Source organism: Garra rufa, chromosome 12 (genome assembly GCF_049309525.1).
Source record: "Garra rufa chromosome 12, GarRuf1.0, whole genome shotgun sequence".
NCBI lineage: Eukaryota > Metazoa > Chordata > Actinopteri > Cypriniformes > Cyprinidae > Garra > Garra rufa.
The window spans coordinates 8,160,538-8,172,875 of NC_133372.1; the positions used below are offsets into that span (position 1 = coordinate 8,160,538).

The 12,338-nt window shown below is 37.9% G+C and overlaps 2 protein-coding genes across 2 annotated transcripts in view; one reads left to right on the forward strand and one right to left on the reverse strand.

Moving 5' to 3' along the window:
• map3k20b (mitogen-activated protein kinase kinase kinase 20b) overlaps positions 1-3,556 on the forward strand; it is a 29,853-nt gene extending 26,297 nt beyond the window's left edge. The window contains exon 12 of the mRNA XM_073852080.1: positions 2,674-3,556. Within this exon, the coding sequence (XP_073708181.1) occupies positions 2,674-3,021 (348 nt within the window). The 3' untranslated portion in view covers positions 3,022-3,556. The remainder of the gene's footprint in view (positions 1-2,673) is intronic.
• Positions 3,557-6,014: 2,458 nt separating this feature from the next.
• tuba8l4 (tubulin, alpha 8 like 4) lies at positions 6,015-9,684 on the reverse strand. The gene is made up of 4 exons (XM_073851196.1): positions 9,542-9,684; positions 7,495-7,717; positions 7,230-7,378; positions 6,015-7,139 (listed from the first exon to the last, which is right to left on the reverse strand). Exons 1-4 carry the CDS (start codon positions 9,542-9,544, stop codon positions 6,162-6,164), a joined length of 1,353 nt encoding a protein of 450 aa, XP_073707297.1. The 5' UTR covers positions 9,545-9,684; the 3' UTR covers positions 6,015-6,161.
• Positions 9,685-12,338: the final 2,654 nt, after the last annotated feature.

Consider the following 12,338-nt stretch of genomic DNA (forward strand, 5'->3'; position numbering starts at 1 on the left):
GCCAAAAATCATTAGGATATTAAGTAAAGATCATGTTCCATGAATATATTTTGTAAATTTCCTACTGTAATTATATTAAAACTTGTTTTTTTATTAGTAAAATGCATTGCTAAGAACTTCATTTGGACAACTTTAACAGCGATTTTCCTCTCAAATATTGACTCTTATGACCAAAGTTTTGTGGTCCAGAGTCACATATTAACTTTAAATGTAATATTTAAAACCACACTACTTAAAATTATAATCAAGTCATGTTAGTCAAAATCAAAATGTACTTCTTTAAAGCATGACAAAAAATTATTAAAACAATGATTTAAAATGTACTTTTGATTTGACATTATTACAAAGTGCACTTTTTTTTTAAGTGTACTTAGGATTCTCATTAAATGCACAAAGAGGCCTTTACTTCATTAATATTATATTATCAGCAATTTCTAAAAATACTCTTTTAAGATTTGAAATACACTACAAGTGCATATTAAACACAATTAAGCACACTTCTTTTTCACAAGGGTGACCGTCACCATTAAAATTATTCAAAAAGTGAATCAAATCTAAAAAGTTATGGAAATTTCTATAGGCAATATAATTCAATATAAATATATAGTACTTCTTCAGCTATAAATACTGATAACCCTTTATTTAAAGGGGTAATTCACCCGAAAATGAAAATTACCTCATGATTTACGCACCCGTAAGGCACTCTTGGTGTATATGACTTTCTTATTTCAGACGAATGCAGACAGAGCTGTATTAAAAAATGTCTTGGCTCTTCTAAGCTTTATAATGGCAGTGAATGGGTGTTGAATAGAAGTCAAATAAAGTGCATCCATCCATCATAAAAAATGCTCCGCGTGTCTCCAAGGGTTAATGAAGGCCTCCTAAAGCGAGGTGAAACATTTGTGTAAGAAAAATGTCTACATTCAAAACTACATCATCTGTTGGAATGCCACTCTCTCATACGACAATTAGCAGAAGCTAGATATTACGGTTTTTATTAAGTTTTAAATATGGACACTTTTCTTACACAAATGCATCGATTCACTTCAGTAGGCCTTTATTATGTGCCCAGAGCAGTGTGGAGTACTTTTTATGATGGACAGATGCACTTTTTTGGAGTTAAAAATCTTAATAGCCATTCACTGCTTTTATAAAGTATGGAAAAGCCAGGATATTTATTCATATAGCTTTGATTGTATTTGTCTGAAAGAAGAACATCATATACTCATATACCCTTTTATTTTAGGATGAACTATCCCTTTAAAGCCTCTTGTTACAAAATTATTTAGAAAAATCTTAGAAAAATACTGAAAATTTGTTCATCAGAAAGAATAAGAACAATGCATTTTCCATGTAAAGGAAACTTTTTAGAACAAAAATTAACAGATAATTATCAATGTCTTTCTTTCTTCAGTTTTAAGGAAATTATATTTTTTGAGGAAAACATTTCAGGATTTCTCTCCATATAATGGACTTCTATGGTGCCCCCGAGTTTGAACTTCCAAAATGCAGCTTCTAATGGCTCTAAACGATCACAGCCGAGGAAAGAAGGCTCTTACCTAGTAAAACGATCGGTTATTTTCTAAAAAAAAAAAAAAAAAAAATCTTGTCTAACTCTGTGCGTACTCTGTGTAAAGATTAAAAAGTATATAAATTGTAATTGCTTTTAGAAAATAACCGATCATTTCACTGGAAAAGACCCTTCTTCCTCAGCTAGGATCATTTACTGTGCGTTCACACCGCCGGCGGCGAGAGCGTCAAAGTGGCCGGAAGTCATTCATTTTCAATGTGAGCCGGCGGCGAGAAGCGGCGAGAGCGGCGCGGCGCGTTTTGGGCGGTGTGGGCATCGGGGAGAGTTGAAGTCAGGTCAACTTTATGGTAATGAGCTATGACGCGGCTCGGCGGCAACCAATCGGAATGTAGAAGTTCACCGCTGAGAGGTTTCCAAAGAACGCAGTCCTGTAAACTTGGTTCCGGCCACATTAGTTCCCAAGGAAAATGGAGGAGAAGTTAATTATTGCTGTGGCTGGTTTCCCCATAATCTAGGACGTGTCCCTGTTTTTAAGTTTGCACTTAACCATGAACACAAAACCCACACCATACAAATGGCTTTTAATTGGTTTATTTCGTTAGCAAACATGTAACTATATTAAATTCAATTTCTTATTTTCATGTTTAAAATATTTAATGAGGTTAACTAACTTACACCCTACTTGTGGTCAGTCTGCACAAGATCGACATGCTTGTTTGCTTTGCGGCCGCTTTAAATACAAGACCAAGCGTTCGATCGTCAGAGCTTCAATTAATCTTTCTACAGCGTTGCATGCAGGGCGGCCAGAGCGAATTTTGACGCTCTCGCCGGCGGCGGTGTGAACGCACAGTTAGAGCCCTTTGAAACTGCATTTTGGAAGTTCAAACTCGGGGGCACCATAGAAGTCCATTATATGGAGAGAAATCCTGAAATGTTTTCCTCAAAAAATATAATTTCTTTACAACTGAAGAAAGAAAGACATGAACATCTTGGATGACAAGGGGGTGAGTACATTATCTGTACATTTTTGTTCTGAAAGTGAACTACTCCTTTAACCTAAATGTAAGTGTAAAGGTACATTTCTGCATCTAATTCCAATGACTTTCTACAAACTTTTAATTGACTCCATGTTCTCTTCGCAGCTGTTTTCACATATTTCCCCCTTGGCGGCCACTCTCAGCGCCGAGTCCTTCTATGAGGCTCACATGGAGGAGAGCAAAAGCTCGGAGGTCAGCTGTCAGATTTCATCAACCTGCAGTAATGGGGATCTGGGCCAGGCCAGCCTACAGAAGCTCATGCTGGGGTTCGGGGGTGTCTTTGATCTGGATATGAACATTCCCGGCGGTAACCCCGTTAGCCAATCAGGGATGCAGTTGAACATGCAAGCCAAAAAGAATTCCTCCAAGTCCTGCAGTGTCCGTGAGGGGCGCAAAATGAACATGGCCATCACCATGGACGACTTTGGCTGGTCTGACGACGACAGCGATTAGTGGAGGGCAGCACGGTACGATAGGGCGGGGATAGACGGGGTCAGAGCCGGTCCAAGGTCAAAAAAGTCGGAGCTAGTAAAATCAGGAAATAATAGTTTAAACTGTAACGATTGATCTGAATATTTTAAAAGATTGTTGCACCCATGTGTGGTATGTTTCAGTGCAAAAAAACATGCATTACTTGATCCAGAGCAGATTATTACGCTACCCTGTTAGCAGTAGGGCTGCTGTTCTGAATATACCGGCTAACCAGTATAAATACCCTTTGATAAATAGCAAACACAATAAATGATACTGCGTTGTAATTGGGAAGATACAGGGTACTGCATAAATGCCCATAAATGGCAGGATTTACCATTGGTAGGAGGGATTTACCTCTGCCTTCTCTGAGCGAGACAGCAGATCATACTGAGATTTCCCGTCAGAGTCACATTTATAGTATTTATACAGTGTGGGGTGAGATTTAATGGGATTTCTGAAGCTGTGTTTTTGTAAAGCCCTGACGTTTTTATAAAATAAAGGAAATAATGAACAACTTGTGTGAAATGGGTCAAATCACAAGGGAACATTTACAATATTTATGTTTTAAGTAAAAAATATAAAACAAAATTTTATAATTCACTGCACTGTTTATGGTACGGGCATAAATTATTCATACAGTTGAGGTCAAAAGTTTACATACACCTTGCAGAATCCGCAAAATATCAATTATTTTACCAAAATAAGAGGGGATTATACAAAATGCATGTTATTTTTTATTTAGTACTGACCTGAATTAGATTGTACATGTGAAAATAATAGTCAAATTTATAAAAATGACCCCTTTCAAAAGTTTACATACACTTGATGCTTAATACTGTGTTGTAACCTGAATGATCCACAGCTGTTTTTTTTTTTCTTTTAGTGATAGTTGTTGTTCCTTGTTTTTCCTGAACAGTTAAACTTCCCACTTTTTCAGAAAAATCCTTCAGGTCCCACAAATTCTTTGATTTTTCAGCATTTTTGTGTATTTGAACCCTTTCCAACTATGACTGCAGGATATCTTTTTACACTGAGGACAACTGAGGGACATGTATGCAACTATTACAGAAGGTTCAAATGCTCACTGATGCTCCAGAAGGAAACACGATGCATTAAGAGCCAGGGGTGAAAACTTTTGAGAATGAGGATGTGTACATTTTTCTTATTTTGCCTAAATATCTTCCTTTTTTTTTTTTTCATTTAGTACTGCTCTACAGAAGATACTTACATGTTTCCCAGTAAATGTAATAAGTTACATTTACCCTGATCTTCAAATTTCAAAAGTTTTCACCCCCCGGCTCTTAATGCATCATTTTTTATTCTGGAGCATCAGTGAGCGTTTGAACCTTCTGTAATAGTTGCATATGTTGCAAAATCATGCAGTCATTGTTGAAAAGAGTTTAAATAGACAAAAATGTTGGAAAACCAAAAAATTTGTGGGACCTGAAGGATAGCGGCCAGTCTAACTGTTCATGACAAACAAGGGACTCATGAACTACTATCACTAAACAAAAAAAACAAGAAGTGTCAAGTGTATGTAAACTTTTGAACAGGGTCATTTTTATAAATTCAACTATTATTTTCTCTTGTGGACTATATGTAAATGCATTTTATGTGAAATATCTTATTCAGGTCAGTACTTAAAAAAAATACCACGCATTTTGTTTGATCCATCTTGTTTTGGTACAATAATTAACATTTTGCAGATTCTGCAAGGTGTATGTAAACGTTTAAACATGCCACTCAGAACATGCAAAGCAACTTAATGGCATTGTGGCTGTAACATTTGCATTCAAACTCTCACATAGAACCACACATGCTTGTCATTGGCCCACATGACTTGTTTAGCAAATTTCTAGAGTCATGTGACAAGCATAACCAGTGCTTTGACTTATTTTCTTATCATTTGCGCGGGATCTGGACGGCTGTTACAGCCTCTTTGCTGGACTGTGTGTGACAGATAAGCCGAGTGTCAACTAGAGTCAGAGCAGAGAGGCCCACTTTGTACTATACACACCAGTTGGGCTTTAACCTTGTTTGCATTCTATCCACATCTCATATAGGCTTACAGGCTTACAAAAGATCATATTCATCTGCTAGCTCTGCTAGGTTTTCATATATTGTATAAACAATACTTAGTCTGGTAGCACACAACTGTGTGTGTGTGTGTGTGTGTGTGTGTGTGTGTGTGGCCACTGTGTGATTCACTGGAGGTTGTTTGGGTGTGTTTGTTCCCAGCATAGAAATCCGGCTCCCCTGTTTCACACGCAAGACGAACACAACCCTATTCATTATTAGTGCATGTTTAATCTGTAAACTATATCCAAAGCAGGCGACTGGGTAAGAAGATTAGTCTGACTGCGTCAACATTATGTGGTTTAGTTCCTTGGCTTTCAATATAGAGCAGTATGAGTCAAACGATCAAACATGAATGTAGTTTTCTTATGATTTAAAGGATTTGGTTTAAATGCTTCAAATTAGCTTTACAAACATTTATAATTGTTGGAGGCTTTTAAAAAAAACTTGCCAGGTTGGATACCTTTAGAAATAAGAGATGTGGCTTTAAGGTGCTTCAAGTAATTGGGTCACTGTATATTTACCAAATACTGTACTAATTTGTATTTCAGTTCTGATAACTTATTAAAAATGAAATATTAATAGTTTAATATCTTTTAAGCTTTTTTCTAGTTTCGTCAGACGTGTACAAGTGCGTAGATACATGTTAATTTGTCAGCATTTTAAAACCCACTCTGAAGAGTGCTTATAATACTGATGACACTGTATTTTTGCATACCTGTGAAAACCCTTCTTCCCTTTTCTCTTAGCAACACTAATAATGTTGGCATACCAAGGTTGCTAACATATAATTACCATACCACATGTCAGCTACTTTAAGCTGTGAAATTTTGGTAAGACCAAGTTTTACAGTCATAGTCGCTCAAAAAAAAAAAAACGAGACAAAGACAACGGCAGCAGATTATTTTTGCATTTTTAATGAAAAGGTTGACCCAAAGGAACATTTTTTATTTTATGGAATGTGGGTGCAGAACATTTTCAAATTTTTAAGCGTGGCATGAGTGGCCTTGCTAGGTTGCACAAGGGTCAGCAAGCCCTCTAACTTAATATTCTTCTCCTTCTTCATCCTCCTCTCCGACGCTGTCGGTTCCCACCTCTTCATAATCCTTCTCCAGGGCAGCCATGTCTTCTCTGGCCTCTGAGAACTCGCCCTCTTCCATACCTTCACCCACATACCAATGAACGAAAGCTCTCTTGGCGTACATCAGATCGAACTTGTGATCCAGACGAGCCCAGGCTTCAGCAATGGCTGTGGTGTTGCTCAGCATACATACAGCGCGTTGTACCTTAGCCAGATCTCCTCCGGGGACCACAGTTGGTGGCTGGTAGTTGATACCAACCTTGAACCCAGTGGGACACCAGTCTACAAACTGGATGCTTCGCTTGGTCTTGATGGTGGCGATGGCAGAGTTGACATCTTTGGGAACGACATCTCCACGGTAGAGCAGACAGCAAGCCATGTATTTACCGTGACGAGGGTCACACTTCACCATCTGATTGGCTGGCTCAAAGCAAGCGTTGGTGATGTCAGCCACGGAGAGCTGCTCATGGTAAGCTTTCTCTGCGGAGATCACTGGGGCGTAGGTGGCTAGAGGGAAGTGGATACGAGGATAGGGCACCAAGTTGGTTTGGAACTCGGTCAGATCTACATTGAGGGCTCCGTCGAAACGCAGAGACGCTGTGATTGAGGAAACGATCTGCCCGATCAGCCTGTTGAGGTTTGTGTAGGTGGGGCGCTCGATGTCGAGGTTTCTACGGCAGATGTCGTAGATGGCCTCGTTGTCCACCATGAAGGCACAGTCGGAGTGCTCCAGGGTGGTGTGGGTGGTAAGGATGGAGTTGTAGGGTTCTACCACTGCAGTAGACACTTGAGGAGCTGGATAGACAGCAAACTCAAGTTTGGACTTCTTTCCGTAGTCGACGGAGAGACGCTCCATTAGGAGAGAGGTGAACCCAGAGCCGGTGCCACCACCAAAACTGTGAAAGATCAGGAAGCCCTGGAGCCCAGTGCACTGATCAGCCTACAAACAAAATAGTGAATGTTTAGATGGGAAATATATCATTTATAAATCACATAATACTAATAACGTATTTGTTAATTAGCGTCATACCAGTTTGCGAGTCCTGTCCAGCACCAGGTCAATGATCTCCTTGCCAATGGTGTAATGACCACGGGCGTAGTTGTTGGCAGCGTCTTCCTTACCAGTGATCAACTGCTCAGGGTGGAACAGCTGGCGGTAGGTACCTGTGCGCACCTCATCTGAAAAAAAGAAAGGACTTCTTTTAACTGCAAGCTAACCAAAACACTTAAAGTTGCACCAAAGCTTAAAATTTAACAGCTGGGAACAAAAAAAATTGATTTGTAAGAACAATTACCAATGACAGTGGGCTCCAGATCGACAAAGACTGCTCTCGGGACATGTTTTCCAGCACCAGTCTCGCTAAAGAAGGTGTTGAAGGAGTCGTCGCCTCCTCCAATGGTTTTGTCACTGGGCATCTGACCGTCCGGCTGGATTCCGTGCTCCAGGCAATACAACTCCCAGCATGCATTGCCCATCTGGGCTCCGGCTTGGCCGACGTGCATGGAAATACATTCACGCTGTAGAAAGAGAGGGGGAAAATAAGATATGGTTAGCATTAGAAACTTGGGAGAAAATTTACATCAGTGAAATAGGTTTTTAATTTACAGAAAAAAAAATTACTGCACATATGTGACCTTGGACCACAAAACCAAGGTCGACTTTTTAAAATTGAAAAAGTTGAATAAATAAGCATCTCATTGATGTATAATTTGTTAGGATAGGACCATATTTGGCTGAGATGCATCTATTTGAAAATCTGGAATCTGAGTGTGCTAAAAATAAAATCTAAATATTGAGAAAATTACCTTTAAAGTTGTTCAAATTAAGTTCTTAGCAATGCATATTACTAATTAAAAAATTATGTTTTGATATATATTTATGGTAGGAAATTTACAAAATATCTTAATGGAACATGATCTTTAAAATGTATTTAATATCCTAATGATTTTTGGCATAAAAGAAAAATTTATAATTTTGACCCATTGAAAACGACGTGGCAGCAGGCATCTATACGCACACATTACATCCTTAAAGGAAATGGGCCAGAATGACAGGGCACTTTTTTCATATGAAAAAAAATGTTTGAATGGGGTCTTTGTTTGAGTGCAGCTGACGTGACACTATAGTTGTTTTTACTGTAACGTTACAAATTCCTTACATTACTTACAAGGCATGTAATAGCTAGGGACATTCCTTCACCTCAAAATATGGTAAAAACATACTGTGCTCAGTGCACAGTAACAGGAAGTACTGCCTAAGATGACCCGTTTCCAAAGATCAATCGGTCTGCATGTGGATCAATATCAATTACCAACCACACTGCAGCTGTTCCAGTCGTTTTAATCTGCATGAACGCTGACTAAGCCCAAAATAGGGAGTGTACAACACACATTTGGCTCTTTTATTCTCAATTAAACTTATTAAATGTCAAATACATATTTTGACATGTTAGATACAAAAGTAGATATCTTGAAGAACCAAACAGTTGTTGGTCAACATTGACTAAAGTAAGGAGAGCAAAACAATTCAATTCAAGTAAGTCAATAGGGAGCATCAAAATATCTTTTATCTTTAACAAAGAAACTCAAATGAAAACTGAAAGGACATGAGGGTTAGCAAATGATGGGGGTAATACATTTTTTTTTTGGGGGGGGGGGAGGGGTGAACTGTACCTTTAAGCATTTTTTCAGTCAGGCTGTGACTAATAACTGTAATGCAGGGGAAGAGGCATAAAGGGCAGGGCTGATCCCTTCCCCCACCCAACGTGTACCACCCAATTTTTGTTTTATTCAGTGACAAGAAACGAGTAACGTTAGAAGAAAAAGGCGCCATATCTGATCGCGCCTTAACTGGAGACCTTTATCCGCGTCTTTGAAATTCTGACGTGTCTGCTGCTCCACCCTGTCGCCCATCTAACAAAAACCTAAGATTTAACGGTTATAACTGTAAAATCGTTTCTCAATATGTATCTTGTGAGGACGTTTATTATATTTTTACATCGATCGGGTTGGATTTTGCTGCCTTTTCTTTGTTCTGCTTGTCTTTGGAAAGTGCGCCAGACTTCCCCAAAGCCCCTGCTGGTGCGCGTGCGCGCGCATTTGTCTCTCGACCGCCCAATGCTATAAATGCCGTTAAACATCACTAAACACGAAGATTAAACGAATTAACATATCGAATATCTTATGTTTTAAGATAGATGGGTTCTCTAAACGTAATAGTAAAATCATTCAAATCATTTCGTACTAAACACGAACATCTCACAATGTAATACAACGTTTTACACGCGGAAAAAAATAATCGTTTGTGTGATTTACTGAAAATAGACGTAAAATAATACTCACCATTTTGTCAGATTTTCCTTCAGACCGACGTTAAGGGTTCGGAGAATGAAGTCAGAATTGCTGCGGAAGGGGCCAGGCTATGTTTATATAGCAGCGCGCGACCGGATGGAGCAAAGGCGGAGCTCTGGCTTCACTCTGGCGGGAGCGACAGTTAGCGGACACGAGCAAGAAAGGGAGGGAACATTTGGGCGGAACTTCGTGTGTGAAACGACCCCATTCTGCATAGGAAATGCGTAGTAAGTCAAAGGAGGTTTTTTATTTATTTATTTGAATTTAAATTGTAAACAAAAATCCGCAGTTTGCACCCTATGCAAATATTGGACACTGAATGAGGTCGTGTTTTTAATTATATATATTTAATAATATCCGCCATAGACCCTTATCACCACACTAGACAAAGACAGATGTTAGTTTTCAGTCAGACTTACTAAGGTTTGCGGAAAAGGTTAGATATTTCCACCATTTATGTTTGTCCAGCTCTTTATTTTAAATTGTGTATTTTGTTATCAGTTGACTTGAAGAAATAGCTAACTAAAAAAATGAAACTGTGCTAGGCCACAAAACAAAAAAGGTCATTTTTTTTTAAAAAAAAGTGAGATTTACAAAGCACCTGAAAGCTGAATAAATAAGCTTTCCATTGGTGTATGGTTTTTTAGGACAATATTTGGCTGAGATAGTATATACTATTGGAAAATCTGGAATCTGAGAGTGCAAAAAAATCTAAGTTTTGAACATGAACATGTTCTAATATGCAAAAGATTTTTGGCATAAAAGAAAAATCGATAACTTGACCTAGTTCATAGTTTTCATATGGTTGACGTAAGTTAAAAGATGGCTCACCGCTTTTTTATGTTCTTTTTGCCCATTATTTTCTGTCCTCTTCTAAAAAAAAAAGCCACATTTTCCAAAAAACCTCAAAAACTCGATGGAACAAATTGCTGTATCAAAGCTGCCATTATTCTGTAGATCAGTCATCATGACACTGATTCGGTAGTCTAACAAGGAGCCAGCTTCAGTAAATGTAGACCTTCTTCTGATATTGCTCCAAAAATTCAGACAAATGTTCAATATTTACACAACTATCAATACTTTGTTGAGTAATTTTACTGTAATGCTTAATTTTGCTCAGTCTGCGGTGTAAAAAGGTCACATTAGAAATTAAAGAAAAAACATAGTCAGGTCAAAGTGTCAGAATAATTTTTGGGCACAATTTTTTTTAAATAAAATTTACTTGTAGTCCACTGTAGACATTTGGGTATAATATGTCACAGTTATATATCTGGTATCTGAATAATTTTTGGTTTGACTCATTTGCATTTGCTACAAAAGACCCAGAACATATTTAATTAGGCATGCAAACATGTTGCAATAACACAGAGCCACATTATTTCTCACGTATTTTGAACTTTGCACTTTGACAGATATGCCATGTATCCAGATCTGCTCTGCAGGAAGCCTTCAGCCGATAAGCTCTAAACTGGAAGACAACATTGTACAGTATGTTCACATCAAACACAATCACTGCTCTCTCACTCTTTCCCCACACCAGATTTTGTGGCTTAGATAAGTCTAAATGTTTAGAGAAGGACTCAGTGGAGAATGTCTGGAATGCCTGGTAGGGCCATTGGTGGTTTTAAGCGGAGGGCAGTTCATTTGTGTCAGCATATGAGAGGAAAGAAGCTATGAAAGGGTCAAGTTTAAATTATTTTATTATGCTCCCAAATGTGAGAGACTATAAAAAGTCATCTGGTTTTAGGGGGAAGTGTCGATATTCCTCCAGCGTCAGACTGGGTGGGGACAGATTTGTTTAAAAAAGTTAAATGAAAGGAGCTCTATGTATAGTGAGCTGTTAAGTGCTTGCTTTGCATGCAAATAGATGATCTTTAATGTAAATGAGAGCATTGTTTGTGGAATTTACAAATCTGTGTGTGGAACTATTTGCAATCTCATCTCACATTGAAAAAAACCTTCAAAAGGATAAGTGCTACAAATATTTCAAATACAGTTGAAGTTAAAAGTTTACAGAATCTGTCAAATGTTAATTAATTTAAAATAAGAGGGATCATACAAAATGCATGTTGTTTTTATTTAATCCTGACCTGAATAATTTCACATTAAAAAGTTGTTTACATATAGTCCACAAGAGAAAATAATAGTTGAATTTATAAAAATGACCCCGTTCAAAAGTTTACATACACTTGATTCTGAATACTGTGTTGTTACCTGAATGATCCACAGGTAACAGTTTTTTTTTTTTTTTTTTTTTTTGGGTGTAGTGATAGTTGTACACGAGTCCCTTGTTTGTCCTGAACTGTAAAACTGTCTGCTGTTCTTCCCACAAAAATTTTTTTTTCAGCATTTTTGTGTATTTGAACCCTTTCCAACAGTGACTTTATGATTTTGAGATCCATCTTTTCACACTGAGGACAACTGAGGGACTCATATGCAACCATTACAGAAGGTTCAAACGCTCTTTTGCTTCAGAAGGAAAAACAATGCATTAAGAGCCAGGGGGTTAAAACTTTTGAACGGAATAAGGATGTGTACATTTTTCTTATTTGACCTAAATAATATATTTTTTTCATTTAGTAATGCCCTTCAGAAGCTACAGAAGATACTTACATGTTCCCCAGAAGACAAAATGAGTTTAATTTACCCTGATCTTCAAATTCAAAAAGTTTTCACCCCTCGGTCGTTCAGGTAACAGCAAGGTATTAAGAATCAAGTGTATGTAAACTTTTGAACAGGATCATTTTTATCAATTCAACTACTATTTTCTCTTGTGGGCCATATATAA

Excerpts from the sequence above, each read along its gene's own strand:
- tuba8l4 (XM_073851196.1), bottom strand. Across the intron at positions 7,379-7,494 it reads TCTGGAGCCCACTGTCATTG|ATGAGGTGCGCACAGGTACC; the intron begins GTAATTGTTCTT and ends TCTTTTTTTCAG. Across the intron at positions 7,140-7,229 it reads TGGACAGGACTCGCAAACTG|GCTGATCAGTGCACTGGGCT; the intron begins GTATGACGCTAA and ends TTTTGTTTGTAG.